Here is a 13964-nt window from a genome sequence, read left to right on the forward strand (position 1 = left end):
TTTCTAGGCAAAGGTACCTTAGCTTGAGACAGCGGTTGGATAAATAGCATTTCTACGAGGCGGCAAGGGACAGAAAGTTCCACCTGAGATGTTTGCAGATACAAAAAAAAAATCTTGTTTTTTTTTTGCAACGTATTCAAAAATAGCTATTTTCCTCTGTGTTTGCAGCCTGTGAGCCCAAACACCGAGGTGGTGTTTTTCAGCCATTTGAATTTGGTGTTTCATTTTCCCACTTTTGAACGCTGTGTGTACTGATCTGCGTGCATCAGGAGCTTGGGATCTCTAATGGAGGCAGGCTGAGTGGGAAAGTGCAGACGAGAGCGAGCTCCAACCTCAGCTTCCGAATGTAGTTCAGCAGCCAGCAAATTTTCTACATTCCTGTTTTGGAAGTGGAGAATGCAGTTCCCGTTTTTTTTTTTTTTTTTTTTCCCCGCTCTGCTTTACTGCAGTTAAAAACAAAGCTGTTGTATTGTTAAATTGCAAAACTGTTGCGAATTGCAAAATGTTTTCAGGTTAGTTATATCTTCTCCAGCTATCTTTCTAATAAGTGAAAAGGTCACTTACACAATTTCCTCATTTACACTCCTAGTTCTACCCTAGATTTACAGAGAAATCTTGGCCTGCCCGAATTAAATACATCGGAAATGTGAAACAGCCATTGCTAAAACTGTGCCAAGTATTTCAAGCATTCACTCATTGTGCTGACTTGCTAATATGTGAAACCCCAGCGGAGTGTTTCCTGGGTAGGAAAAGCTCAGAGGACATCCTACTCAGGACCGCGGCAATGAATATATCCTGGCGCCACTGCAGAACTGTGTTCTTGTTTAAGACGGTGAGTGAAATTCTCTTTGCCACTGGTTAGTTCGATGCCCATTGCTCACTGAACCGTGCCAGAGTGATGGCGAGGGATCGAGGGGTTGGGGCAGAGCAGCAGCGCGTCACAGCGCGAGGCCGATGGATGATGAATGTCGATACAACACTGTTTTGTTTTGTTTTTTCTTGCAAGACACGTGCTGCCAGCGTTTTGCGTGTGGTCAGTCCAACAATTTGCCGCTTCAGTTGGCCATCACTGCTCTGGCTGCAAAGACGGAAGACAAGCCTGTAGTTGTAAAGCCGAGTCAGATTTCTAAGTGTTTTATAGAAGGCTAGCATTAGGTTAGTCGTTGTTTCACTTCTTGTAAAGGATCCGTCCCAACTTGCCCTACTACTTCAACCAACCCTGTCTACGCACTGGCATATACAAACGTGCACTCTATCACTTCCTTGAGTCAGAACTGATGGGTTCTTGGCTCGCAGTCGGGTGACGCTGTTGTCGTTTGTCTGCCAGCAGGGCCTGCTTGTTTTTTTCTCTCCTAAGTGTCAGGTGCTCGGGATTGCTCAATAGGACGTGCAGGTCTGCGCCAGGTTCTTTGACAGATGCGCATACGGGAGGAGGGAAGGGGAGATTAAAAGAACAACGTTTGCAGTTGGAGACTTTGGAGTATTGCTGAGGCTTTGTTCCACCCGAGGCATTTGTTGTGCCTCAGGGCAGCTGTGGTCAGGCTAGATCTCAGTGGTTGTGTAGGGACTCTAGCTGACCTCTCATGGCTGATCTGTGGCTATGTGAATGCCCCAGGCACGGCTCTGCACTGCAGTTTATTGACACTGTTGTGAGCGTCCGTGTGTACTTGCGCAGTGGCACGTCTGCACTGCTTTGTGCACTTGTGCCACTGTGTCGGCAAGCTGGCGGAGGGGAATTTGTGCAACTGGTTTGACTTTCTTCCTTCCCTTTCTTCTGCCTGGTGTTGTTGTAACTGCATTGTCTGAAACGGAGTGTGTCTTGTGTTGCAACCTGCGACAAATGCAAATGCAACTTGCAGGTATTTGATGTTAAAAAAAACAAAAAAACAATCGCAGTTACTGAAGGCAATGCAATACTCTGCTTTTCCACCGCCTTTTTCATGTTGTCCTCGATTGAAGTTTGTCCTACGACACAAGACACGCACAGACACCTTCAATCTATACGTCTGCCTACTGTGTTTCTTTTGTGCTGGTTGTAAAGTAGTGGTGATTGAGCAGCCTCATAACTGAACACATCCGACCTGAGCTGGGGACAGGTGAGCAGTCTTTCTGTTTAGTTCTTTGATGCCTGTTTGTCTTTGTTCACAATTTTCTGTTTCAGCGTTGGCGTCATTTCTCTCCTTGGTTCCCTTTGCATCTAATTAATTTGATATTCTGGCTGGCCTCATGTACGCGGCCATACGTCAGGCCCCCGTGCCAGACAATTTTCAAAGACTTCACTATGTTGGAATGGGGCCCCCGACTTGTCCGAGCCGAGACAGAGGGACCTTTGTGCCTGCTGCCTAAAAACCCAGTCGGCTCTGAGAAAAGGAAAAGATTACGAGACAGGGAAAGTTGCTGGGATAAATGGAAGGGTGCTTGTTTAAAGCCATTGGTGTCAGCCAACCACATCCTTTGCCCCATTCAAGCGAAGTAATTGCAACCTTGTGGGGCACTCTGTCCACTACTTTGTGCCTTCTTTAGGGACAGTTGTCCAATCTACTGGAATAGCTCATTCCCCCTCTGTTTGAAAACCCAGGACTAAGACTCTTTCAGTGTCAGCATGTTATCCTTTCTCTCTTGGACACCAGCAGTCCGAGCCAGCTCAGCAACAGTAAGTCCCCTTCAGGAGGCTTTGAGAATGTCTAGTACCCCGCGCGGTGCATCGTGATGACTGAAGACGCATTCATGCTGTGACTTTTGTGAGTCACATTTTGTCAAGTCTTAAGACCCTGGGTTAGCGCTCCTGAATCAGCGGGGTGTTCATCTGCTGTGCTGACTGATGGCTGTCTGTTCCTCTCCTGCGATACTCTACACTATGAGCTGCGCGTATGATTAGTCTCCAGTCCGTGACTCAACTGTAAACTGCTGCTGCTGAGTCATCGTCGGGAAATTTACATATTACTCCACTGAACACCACATCCAGCTTCATCCCTGCCACCAGACAACAAGTTCTAGTGCCTGTGAGGTGCTCACTTGATAGAACAAGTCCTTTTTTTCACCTGCACGACCAATTTGCTTGTCTCTCTACTGGCCTCGCCAGCCAGCTGTGGAGTCAGGCCCCCAATTACAGGATGTTAACCTCATATGGTCAGCCCTCTAAAGCAATCTTGGCCGTCCCTCAGCTTGGTGAATAAAAACCTCTCTGTATAATTTTGAAATGAAATGGAAGAAGGATGGCATAATTGCTTTTTCCTGACTGTCATGCGCCCAACCTCTCAACCTGTCGTCTTGGAATAAGACACGCTTGTAGTCTTGCAGTTGACAAACTCCTAATTTTATTCTGAAATGACAGTAAAGCCAGGCATTTGTTTGCATGTGTGTCAGTAAGGAGATTAAAAGACAGCTTTAAGGGGTGTTAGTGTGTTTGAGGTCTCAAACTTGGTACAGAAATTGCTGTTTATCAACCTTCCCTGGCTAAAATCAAGTCATTATGGCGTTCAGAAGTTGTCTTCCTATTCATTTTCTGAGTTCATTAAAGACCACTTCTTGAAGTCCACTTCTAGCACTCAAAAAAGGTACTGATTTCTAAGAGGAGCTTGCAGTTGGGAACTTTTGTGACTGGTCAGATCAAAGATCACAATGCTTGAAGGTATTTAGGTCAGACTTACTTAAATTCCTTCTAAATAAGGCTAGATTTCAAGACATCAACCCACACAGTTGATGTCTTCCAGATTGAAAAGCAAAAAAAGTGCTCTCTTTTAAAGACTTACTCTCAAACTGTCCAAGGCCTGTGCTCTTGACTACTTTATTGAAAACTAAAAAAAAACAACTGATATTTTAACGCACTTTGGAGTGGAGCAGTTGTGCCCAGTCACATTTCACCCGTGTCTCTTAGCCATCTCCCTCTGGTTTTGGTGTTTATGTCCAGGGCTGGAATGTTTCAGTTCTTTAAGAGATAAAAGAGTTGGATGAAGTGCAAGGGCAAAATGGCCCTTAACAATCGAGCAAGATTTGGAATAGCGCACTACAAGAAAGACTTTGTAACAGTGACCAATACTCACAAATATAGATATTTATACATATAATAAAGGCTTCTATTATTCTTTTAATTAATATTTAGAAAATCTTAGTTTATTGAAATTCCGGTGGATTCTGTTTAAAAAAGAAATAACAAGTTGTATGCCGATGTATCATCCCTATATTGCCAACTGTGCTGTAGCTATTTATCTGATTTTTACCATTCGCTGATGTTGGTTGTTTTGATTTGATCAGAAATGTCGATCCATCTCTTATGGTAATATGTTAAAACATGCTTCTCTTTTACTTGTTTTATTTAAAGTAAAGGGCAATGCTGTCTTTTTTATTACTTAAAAGTTGCAGGCTTTTTGGTGCTTGTGCTGTTGGCCTGTCGCTGTGTGCTGACTGCTAGCGGCTAATGTGATCACAGACACAGGCAGGCAGGGCTGACAGTGAGCGGGCCCTTAATCTCTTCCAGTGTCTTACTGCCAGATTGGCCCCATTTGTAAGCCGGCGGGTCATCACTTACTTTTCAGATGACTTTCAAAGGGCCTCTTTGCTTTTTGATGTCCGGCTTTGGGTATTTGTTGGAGGAAACCGCAACTCTGTATTTTAGTTGACTCATGTTGCCTATTATAAAGGGAAGCCAAGAGACACCTGTCAGCTAATAAGTCGGAGAGATTTAGGAGTGCTGGCTCATGAGTCATTTAATATTGTTAAGCTCATTTTGAGTTAGTCTCAATGATTTCAGTTGTCTAAAATTCCCCACTAGGTGCACATTCTGAAAGAGCTTTGAAAACTAGACGCCCTCTTATCTGAAATTGAACCACCCACTGTCGTTCACTGTCTCATAAAGCTGTCAAAGGAAAATAAATACATCCACTTTATCCAGGCATGTTAAGAGATTTTCAATTTTATATGCTTCATTCTTAAAGACACAACTGTCTTGTTATTTATTAGAAAAGCTACCTTGAGTGTGATGAAAAGGTCAGTCATCAGTATGAAGAAACTTTAGTGTAATTTAAAAATACAAGATTTATTTAAAACTGGCCTTTCAAACTTTGCTGACCATCAAATAGCTAGCTCATAGCTTCTTTACCCAGAGAGGATCACATTTTAATGTACTCCTTTTCTTATAACCTGCCATCCATATTATTTCTGTTTTTTCCTGATGTAATAGAAAGTTGTGTGGATAAGGAAACGTGCTCGTGGTTATCCAATGAACGATGTCTCTCTTCTTTTCAGGGTTCCACCATTGGAATAAAAAATGCAGAGTGGCAGACTCGACACAGCTGACAAAGCAGCGTGCAGTCTTGAGTGGCGATGAGATGGGCTTGCACCTTCCCATTTTCACACTTCAGCCAATCAACCTGCTCATGAAGGTGGGGAGTAGTATCCCATTGCAGAGGCAGTCATGTCTCCCTGCTAAATGCCTTTAGCCTTTAGCACTGGTGCCACAACCAGTCTGAAGTGCCCATCCATGGAGCGCACTGTTGGGGGTACACTCCCTGCCACTGATGAGTTCTACACCCGCCAACTCCGTATGGCTAATGGAGTGGCTCTACCAACCCGGACAGATAATATCCACTCCACTCTGACCACAGGAGTGCCAAAAATGGGAGTACGAGCTCGGGTTGCCGACTGGCCTCCGAGAAAAGACGTTCGAGGCGTCATGTGGCAATCGGCCACCGAGCCTGAGAACTTGTGTGCGCCCGCTGCTGGAAAAAGTCACATTAAGTTAGGATCTGCAATGAGCCCTCAGGACTCTTCGATGCTGCGCAACATCCACAACACTTTAAAGAATAGAACACACGCAATGGCCAACAACTACAGCCCCGAGACGCGTTACCTCGCCCCTGGGGAGTACCGAGGGTCGGCACATCGAAATGCACGGCAGAGACGCATCCGCCAGCGCAGCAACAGCGACATGACCATCAGTGAGATGGAGGCAGCTGGCGACAGCGGTGAAGACTGGGGTCCACAAACTGGAGCCAAATGGTCCCCTCTTCATCGTGAATACGGGAGTACCTCCTCCATAGATCAGCATGGAGCGTCTGGAGAGAGCTTCTTCGAGATGCTCAAGGGCTATCAAGGAAACAAAGTTGACCAGCGAAGCCCGGCTCCAGAGAAACTCGAGGACATGCTGAATGTTGGGGCCAAGCATCGGGGCATGGATCTCCAGGTAGACGGACTCGACTCTCAGCCAGCTAAAGGCAAGGACAGGGACAAGCCCCCAAAGCGTAGAACTAAATCCGAGACAGGAGGTGAATCCATATTCCGCAAACTTCGGAACGTGCGCGGCGAGTCCGACTCTCCCAGAGCGGGCTCCGACGTTGAGGACAATCTGACGGAAAACGTGGGGCCGCCTCTCAAACCGTGGGTGTGTCAGAAAGGCTTTGCCCACTATGACGTCCAAAGCATGCTGTTCGACCTCAACGAAGTCGCCCATTTGCGGCAAATGGCGGGAAAGCGGAAGAACACCACCACTGGGGCCTCCGCTGCCGCTGTTGCCTCTGCCAACTCCACCCTGTCATCCACGCACAGTCTGCCCTACAGCTCCCCTAGTGGCAGCCAAGAGGAACTAAGTTCAAGAGGCAGCCCTGGCCTGGACGCCGTAGACGAACAGAGCAACGAAATGCTGCTAAGTTGCCCTTGTTTCCGAAACGAGATCGGCACTGATGGCAGTGGGCGCAGGAGACTGGGTGGAGGCTATCATGTTCTGGCAAGTGGCAGTGGCGTTTCTGGCACCTTGAGCAGCGAAGTCAGTGTGTACGAAGCGTCTGCAGGCAGCCACTGTACAAACGCTGGAGTAGCAGTGATGGAAGGACCAAAAGAAGGCCCCACTACTCTGAGTGAAAAGGGTAAACAATACATTGTGGAGCATGTGGACCTTGGAGCCTACTACTACAGAAAGTTCTTCTACCTAAGGGGTAAGATCAATTTCACTTGCCCTTGCACATGTCATGTCGCTTATAAATGAGCGTTGCCGGATTTTGCTCAACGAATGCTTGAATTTTTTTCTTGCATCGTCTTCTCAGAGCACTGGAACTACTTTGGGATGGACGAGTCACTGGGCCCAGTGGCAGTGAGCTTGCGTAGAGAGAAACTGGAGGAGGACAAGGAGCACGGTCAGCAGTATAACTACCGCATCATCTTCAGGACCAGTGAGGTCAGTCGGCTGCCTTTATGTGCATCTGCTTTATCCGTTTAACCCCAACTTTGAATTGAAAGCAAGTTTGTGCAACCTCCAGCTGGGTTGTTTTGATTTTTTTGCCATCTGCAAAAAAAAACAAAAAAACAACAAAAATTCAGCTTTCGTCTGCCTCAGGATTCAGATAATTTCTGCAACAACAACAAAAGATTATGAGATATGAGTTTCCGCTTTTGTAATTGCTACGTTTTTAGTTGAGCAAATAAATGAAGTATTTCTAAATTGACTGGGGTTCAAATGACTTGCAGCAACTGAGTGGCGCAATGCAAACGGCTTGAGGGCAGGGAAGTGCAAACCGAGTGCAACTGTCATTCATCGTCTGCTAAAGCCACACCTTAAAAAAATGCATCAGATGGTCAGAAGTGCCTAGTTTTTGCACCCGTTTCTCCGTATAAAACTTATCACGTCGTCCAAGAGCCATTTTTGTTTTCCACACGAGGTAAAAAATAGTCTTTGTCCTCCTCCTGTCTGATGCAGCCCAGCCTTTGGCCAATAGGGCTGTCTCCCAATATCAGCAGCATCTGACGAAACATCAGAAAATGCCCTCATGTCGCAGCCTCCGAGGCCTGTCAGTGCCCGACAACCTCAAACCAATGGCTTTTGTGTTCTCGCAGTAGACTTTGTTTTGCTGCAGTGTTGGCTTCCCAGCCCTGCAAATTTGCCCAGTCATGTGGTGGTTTTAAATTTAGGCCTGTGTGCCTCCGGATTGAGGTCAGGGCACCTGGTGGAGGCTGGACAGGTGCATGCCATTAGAGTTGAAGTGCCACAGGACGCCTGTTCCCCTGCCCTGCCCTCCTGTGAAGGGTTGGCCGTTGACATCACCAACACACGACCCAGGGCTTGTAGCTGAGAAAGTCTTTTTTTTTTCCCCCTCCAACCGCTTGTGATTGAGTGCACTTCAAGTTAGTAGAAAAAACATGCACTCTCAAATAATAAAAAAAAAAGACTAAAGAGTTGCAGAGCCAAGGCAATACGACCAAAAAATTAAAATGACCGTCAACACTCAAGCATCCATCTCAAAATGTTCTTTTAATTCATCTCACTTAATTAAGAAAATGTTTTGAAATGGACGCTGAAATGTTGCCGGCCGTTTTTCATTTTTTTGGCGGTTGAGTGCACTCCCAGACCTCTGCACAATACAGACTCTGTCAAAATGCTCAGACAAGCCCCAGACCACCTCTCCTCCCTCTGTCACATGGTATAAATACCCACGCTTGACCTTTTTGCGAGGACACAATAAGTGGAGGAAATTACTTTTCAACTTTTTTTCTCTCTCTCTCTCTCTCCCTCCCTGCCTTTTGTGATCGCTGTGTTTTCATATCCAACAGAAAGTTCAAAGCACGCCGAGGATTTTCCCCGAAAAGCTTTATCTTTATCTTTCATCCCTCTCTGCACTCTGCTTGTGAATTTAGCTCACAACCCTGCGGGGGTCTGTCCTGGAGGATGCTGTGCCTTCCACCTCTAAGCACGGCACCAGCCGAGGGCTGCCCATCAAAGAGGTGCTGGAGTACCTTCTCCCTGAGCTGGATCTCTCCTGCCTCCGACTGGCACTCAACACGCCCAAAGTTACCGAGCAACTGATGAAACTGGATGAGCAAGGGGTAAATGCTCTTAGGCTTTTTGTCTCTTTTGGAAACATTACAAAGTCGGTGCTTGCGGTATTTCATTTTGGAGAAGTTGTGTTTCGCAAGTCTCCCGCCCGCCGCTTCGCCCCTTTCATGGGAAATCTTGTGGGTTTTTTTCTTTCCCCACCCTTGTCGCTACCCAGCTGAGTTTTCAGGTGAAGGTCGGGGTGATGTACTGCCGAGCGGGCCAGTGCACCGAAGAGGAAATGTACAACAACGAGACAGCCGGTCCCGCCCTCGAAGAGTTCCTGGACCTGCTGGGGGAGAAGATTCGCCTCAAGGGCTTCACCAAGTACAGAGCCCAGCTGGACACCAAAAGTAACCACCTGCAACACTCGAATCACCCCCTCAGGCTTAGGACCTTCCTGTGAAGCACTCATCTATTATGACGGACCCTGTTCTATGCTCGTGTATGGAAGCTCTCAGCTCTGACTTGAGGGCCCTGGTTAGCATGTGCGCTACCCACCCAACCCCCACTCTAAATTTTTACAATCCTCGTACTTTGCTCTGTTATTTCACAATAGGTTAAATATTAACTCTAAAAAAAAAGTCATTTATTTTAATTTATATGTTACCTTCTGTTAATTTCAAGCTAAATTGTCAAACGAATGGACACTGCTGATTGGTCTTAAATTGGATCCGTTCACAGGATGGCACTGGAGTGATTTTTATCCGTGCTGCCGGTAGCTGCGTTTCCATTACCACTAGAATTGCACAAAACGTAAATATTGTAATAAAAAAACTGGTAATCGAGAGACCTAGGCTTTGAAAAACCTCTCAAATATAGCTAAAAGGTTTTGACGCTCTCATGAGGTCGTTTTTCATGCGTGTTGATACGGAGGTATATTGCAGCACTTCACACCATTCAGTGGAAACAACTGCAAATATTAGAAATGTCGCTTTTCTTTTGCGAAGAACTGCAATGGAAGCGCAGCTACTGATGCGCAGCTCACGGTTGTTTAGCTGTTAGGCTAAAGCTGTCATCCAAGCGGAGACACCAACAGATGATGCCAATTGTACAACTTACTTTTCCCACAGCCGACTCCACCGGAACCCACTCCTTGTACACAACTTTCAAGGACTACGAGCTCATGTTCCACGTGTCGACCCTGCTGCCGTACACGCCCAACAACAAACAGCAGGTGAGGATGGAAAGCTCGACCCGCAGGCCTTCCGCCGGAAAAGACGCCCGACTCGACGTCCACGTTAAAAGTCTGCAGTGTCCCACTGATAGGAGCGCCTTGTTCTCTAACCACCAGCTGCTGAGGAAGCGGCACATAGGCAACGACATCGTGACCATCGTGTTCCAGGAGCCCGGCGCTCATCCCTTCACTCCCAAGGTCATCCGCTCGCACTTTCAACATGTCTTCATCATCGTGCGGGTGCACAACCCCTGCTCTGACAGCACATGCTACAGGTGGGTCTTTGTGTTCTCTTTGTTGAGTGCAAGCTTAACCCCTGGTGGAAACCGAGGACTTCCTCCTGTGCCTAATGCAGACGTGCATGGCTTGTCAATGAAATAATGAATCTTTGCTGATCGCATGGTATAATGCCCGGGTGTCAAGACTGCAGTACGGTGCAATATTTAAGCAGAACTCTAGTCTACTTTTGTCAAACAGCAACTTGACTTGTGCAATAAGGTGCTGCAGGTGTCTGCATATTATATTTTTGCCTGTCTGTCTGTCAGCTCCTCTCCGTTCGTTTCATTTGCTGACAAGGAGAAATCAAAATACTTGCGCACGTCAGGCTTGAAGTCCCACAGGGACCTCTGCAGTTTCGCAAACTTCACCGCTCGCTTCTCCCTTGACACTTCAGGATCTGCCACAGCGGCTCTGCTGTGTGTCTGTGTGAAGGATGATGGGCTCGCGTGGGATGATGATGATGATAAATGCAGGTCCCACTTCACTCAGCTCTGCTTTACTACAGCGTATGGGAGGGAGGGAAAAAAAACATGTTTTTGAAACTGTCATATGTCCACAACAGCATCAAGACATTTTTCTCACTCCAGTAAAAACAGCAAAAATATTGGTGATATCATTGCATCCCAACTGGATGGAAGTTCCTCCCTCTGAGAATTCTGATTGTGATGCTGTTGCTGTCGCCAGTCGGAATGCTGGGAGTATTTGTGCAGCATTTGTAGCTGCAGGTCTACTGGGATTTTTCACAACCATTACGACTGTTTCTCTGCTTAACAAGAGAAAATGTCCACTGAGTGGCAGTTGCCTGCAGGAACACGCCTTGTTGATGTCAGGGGTCAGAGGTCAGACTGGTTGGAGACTACGGAAAGGCACCAGTAACTCAAATTAGGCGCTGACTGCAACCATGGTCTGCAGAATAGCATCTCTGTGAAACGCACAACCCCCCCACACTTGAAGCAATGTATGTAAAAAGGTATGCATGTGTTTATACACTGACTGGCCACTTTATTAGACACCCTGTGCCAGAAAGGTGCACCTAATTATAGAGCCTCTGAGTGTTTAAATGACTTTGTTCTGAGATCAAGGCAACTCTGGGTCATCCTAGGTCAGACAGACAGACAGACAGACAGACCAAACGGGTAACAATAATAAAAAATGTGGTTTCAACTTCCAAACTCGGCATAAAACCTTTTTGTGGGACGCTTAAAAGCAGCGCACATGCTCTCAGCGGTACCAGCAGAGGCTTGTTTACAGGCATCCGGGCCTCGGTGGCATTAAGACAAAAAGGATTGACCGGAAGGCATAGGTCAGACGTAAAAAGCCTGCTGCGCGTCCGTCCTCGTCCCTCCGTCTCCGATCCCGCGCGCGCGCGCACTCGCTCGCTCGTGTCTCCCGCACGTCTACATAAGCGCAAATTTGTTTGATTATGGCCCAGCGGAGGAGATTCGCCCCGCGGTGGCTGTCCAAGTGACGGCTCGCCCTCGGCCCCCGGGAAGTCGTGGCTGCAGCCTCGGCGCTCTGCACAGCCAGATATTATGCACACATAGTTGCTCCCTGTCACTCTCCTACTCCCATTTCTCCTTTTATACCTCTTGCTCATGCTCACTTGAACACTGGTGCACACATACACACACGCACGCATGCACGCACAGACACGCACGCACATACACTAATACACTCAAAGACTCTCTCCTCTTCACACACTCATACAATTCAGGCCTTCCTTCACCTCGGCCGCCCCCCCCCCCCCCCCCCCCCCTGCTTCCACTCTTGCCATCCCTGCCACTTTGCCTCTGGGCGCCGTGAGCCGCAATGGTCTGAAGGAGTTAGCGCCATGCACATGAAGTGCTCTCTTCACCCGGACGTGCTTGCACGTGAGCGGGGCGGGACTGCCGAGAGCCCCAGCGAGTCCCCTCGCAGCCCGCAGAGTCCGTCCGAGGAGCGAGCGGACAGGCCGGGACAGCCTTCTGTCTCTCACCTCACACCCGTCTCGCATTTGGGCTAATGTGGCTAATGTTGGCTTTTTTTTTGGGAGGGGGGGCTCTCTGAGAAGTTCCTTTTTCCCCCCTCTCCTTATTCAAGTGGGCACATCCTCTCCGCTCACTTTTTTTTTTTTTTTTTTTGCCAGAGGGGAAACTTCAAATCAATATTCCAGGATGACAAAGAGAGCGAAATGCTGGTTCTCCTGGTTTGTCCTCTAGATGAAAGGGAGAGGAGCAGGACACTGGATCTGTGAGGCTTCTCATGCTGCTCCACCCAGAGACGCTCCGCAACTCTCCCAGCCCGGCTTTTTTGTTCTCTTTCTGTTGAGCCACCGCATGCTGATTTCTTTTCAGTCTCGATTCCGCCGTCCAAGGATGCTGTTGCCCGATGCTTTTGCTGGGGAGGGAAACGCAGACTAGCCGTCAGTCCTGAGCGGTCCGTCCTGACCGTTGGATCTTAACAGCGGAACCGCAGCAGGTTTTTATCGAACCCGGGGAACCCCGCGCGCCGCCACGCACCGATTGCGTTCCAAGTTTGACCATATTTATCCGTCTTAGATTCCAGAGAGCGCGGCAGCTCTTTGAATCCCGGAGGTAAGTGGTGGGCGTGTGACATTTGTTGTCGTCTCGTCGAGACCTCAATGTTGCTGTTTGACTTTGCCACCTACTAAGCTGCGTGGATTTCAGCTTGATTGCCAGTCACGCCTTTGCAAACTCTTCAAACAGCATCCCACTCGTGCACGCTTGGCATTCTCATGCGCGCTCGCTTAATATCGCACCCATCACCTCTTGTTTTTTTTTTCTCTCTTTCCTTTCAAATGTCAGTTATGTATGTTGTGAGTCATCCTGGTTATTAATAGTGCGTTGATGCCTGCTGCTGAGATTTGGACCATGCTCAGGTCATATTGAGCCAGATCGCGGCATTAGCAGTGGGTAAGCGGCCCCGCGGCCGGTGCTAATCTGCTGCTTTCAACCGCTGCATCCGAGTCACACTGGGCCAACAAGGCAGATTGCATAACCAGACCTTTGTTTGGTAAACATGGGCTATTTGCGCTCGCCTAGCTTTAGCCACAGTGGCACTTTACCCATTCCTTGACAGAGCCTGGACAAGGGCGTCCGCGCTGGGATGGCTGTGGTGCACAGGAATACGTATATTTCTATACATGTAGTGGGGCGTGGTTTGCAGCATTGCTGCTACGGTAGGCGACTGTGTTGGCTGTTCAATGGACTGGACGGAAACTTGTCAGAGCTGTCACGTCCACTTACCCGACACGGCTCTTCTTTGTTTCTCAGGGCTGTACAGTGCGTATGATAGCCTCTGTATAAGCTTTTCACCATGATGAGCATAGAATGTAAACGTTCAACCTGCTTAGGATGATTCTCTTGTGCATGTTTTCTCAGCACAAGACACGTTTCTGGTTTGGTGTTACCTGCACCTGTTCTCTTTATTTATTGGCCCCTGGGAGCAGCCTTTGTGCTGCGGTGGAATTGGATCCGTCGGGTGTAACCCGAGGAGACACTTAGGCCTGCAGCAATTTTACCGCCCTTCTTTACACTCGCAAGCGCAACGGGTCAAAGGTACCAACACCTGAGGGACGATCGTGGCTCACTTTGCCTTTTGCTTTGTGAGGCGACGTGCTCGTTTGTCCTTGAGATGCATTTCCTTATCCTGCCACTTGGAGCTTTGTTGTTGCGGGGGAGGGGAATTGTTTTAAAGTGACGCACCTTG

General features: G+C 47.9%; 1 protein-coding gene across 2 annotated transcripts in view; it reads left to right on the top strand.

Annotated features, from left to right (window-relative positions):
- Positions 1-13964, top strand: part of LOC142883480 (signal-induced proliferation-associated 1-like protein 1) — a 192445-nt gene that overhangs the window by 11112 nt on the left and 167369 nt on the right. For both annotated transcript variants that reach the window (XR_012926054.1, XM_076018394.1), the window contains exons 2-7: positions 5245-6929; positions 7038-7168; positions 8623-8811; positions 8979-9153; positions 9874-9977; positions 10095-10252. Coding sequence is in view for 1 of the 2 variants with exons in the window: in XM_076018394.1 (XP_075874509.1) it covers positions 5429-6929; positions 7038-7168; positions 8623-8811; positions 8979-9153; positions 9874-9977; positions 10095-10252 (2258 nt within the window). In the remaining variant the exon portion in view is untranslated. The remainder of the gene's footprint in view (positions 1-5244; positions 6930-7037; positions 7169-8622; positions 8812-8978; positions 9154-9873; positions 9978-10094; positions 10253-13964) is intronic.

This window comes from Nelusetta ayraudi, unplaced genomic scaffold (assembly GCF_046127955.1).
Source record: "Nelusetta ayraudi isolate G7.1 ecotype Tasmania unplaced genomic scaffold, CSIRO-AGI_Nayr_v1 ptg000007l, whole genome shotgun sequence".
Taxonomy (NCBI): domain Eukaryota; kingdom Metazoa; phylum Chordata; class Actinopteri; order Tetraodontiformes; family Monacanthidae; genus Nelusetta; species Nelusetta ayraudi.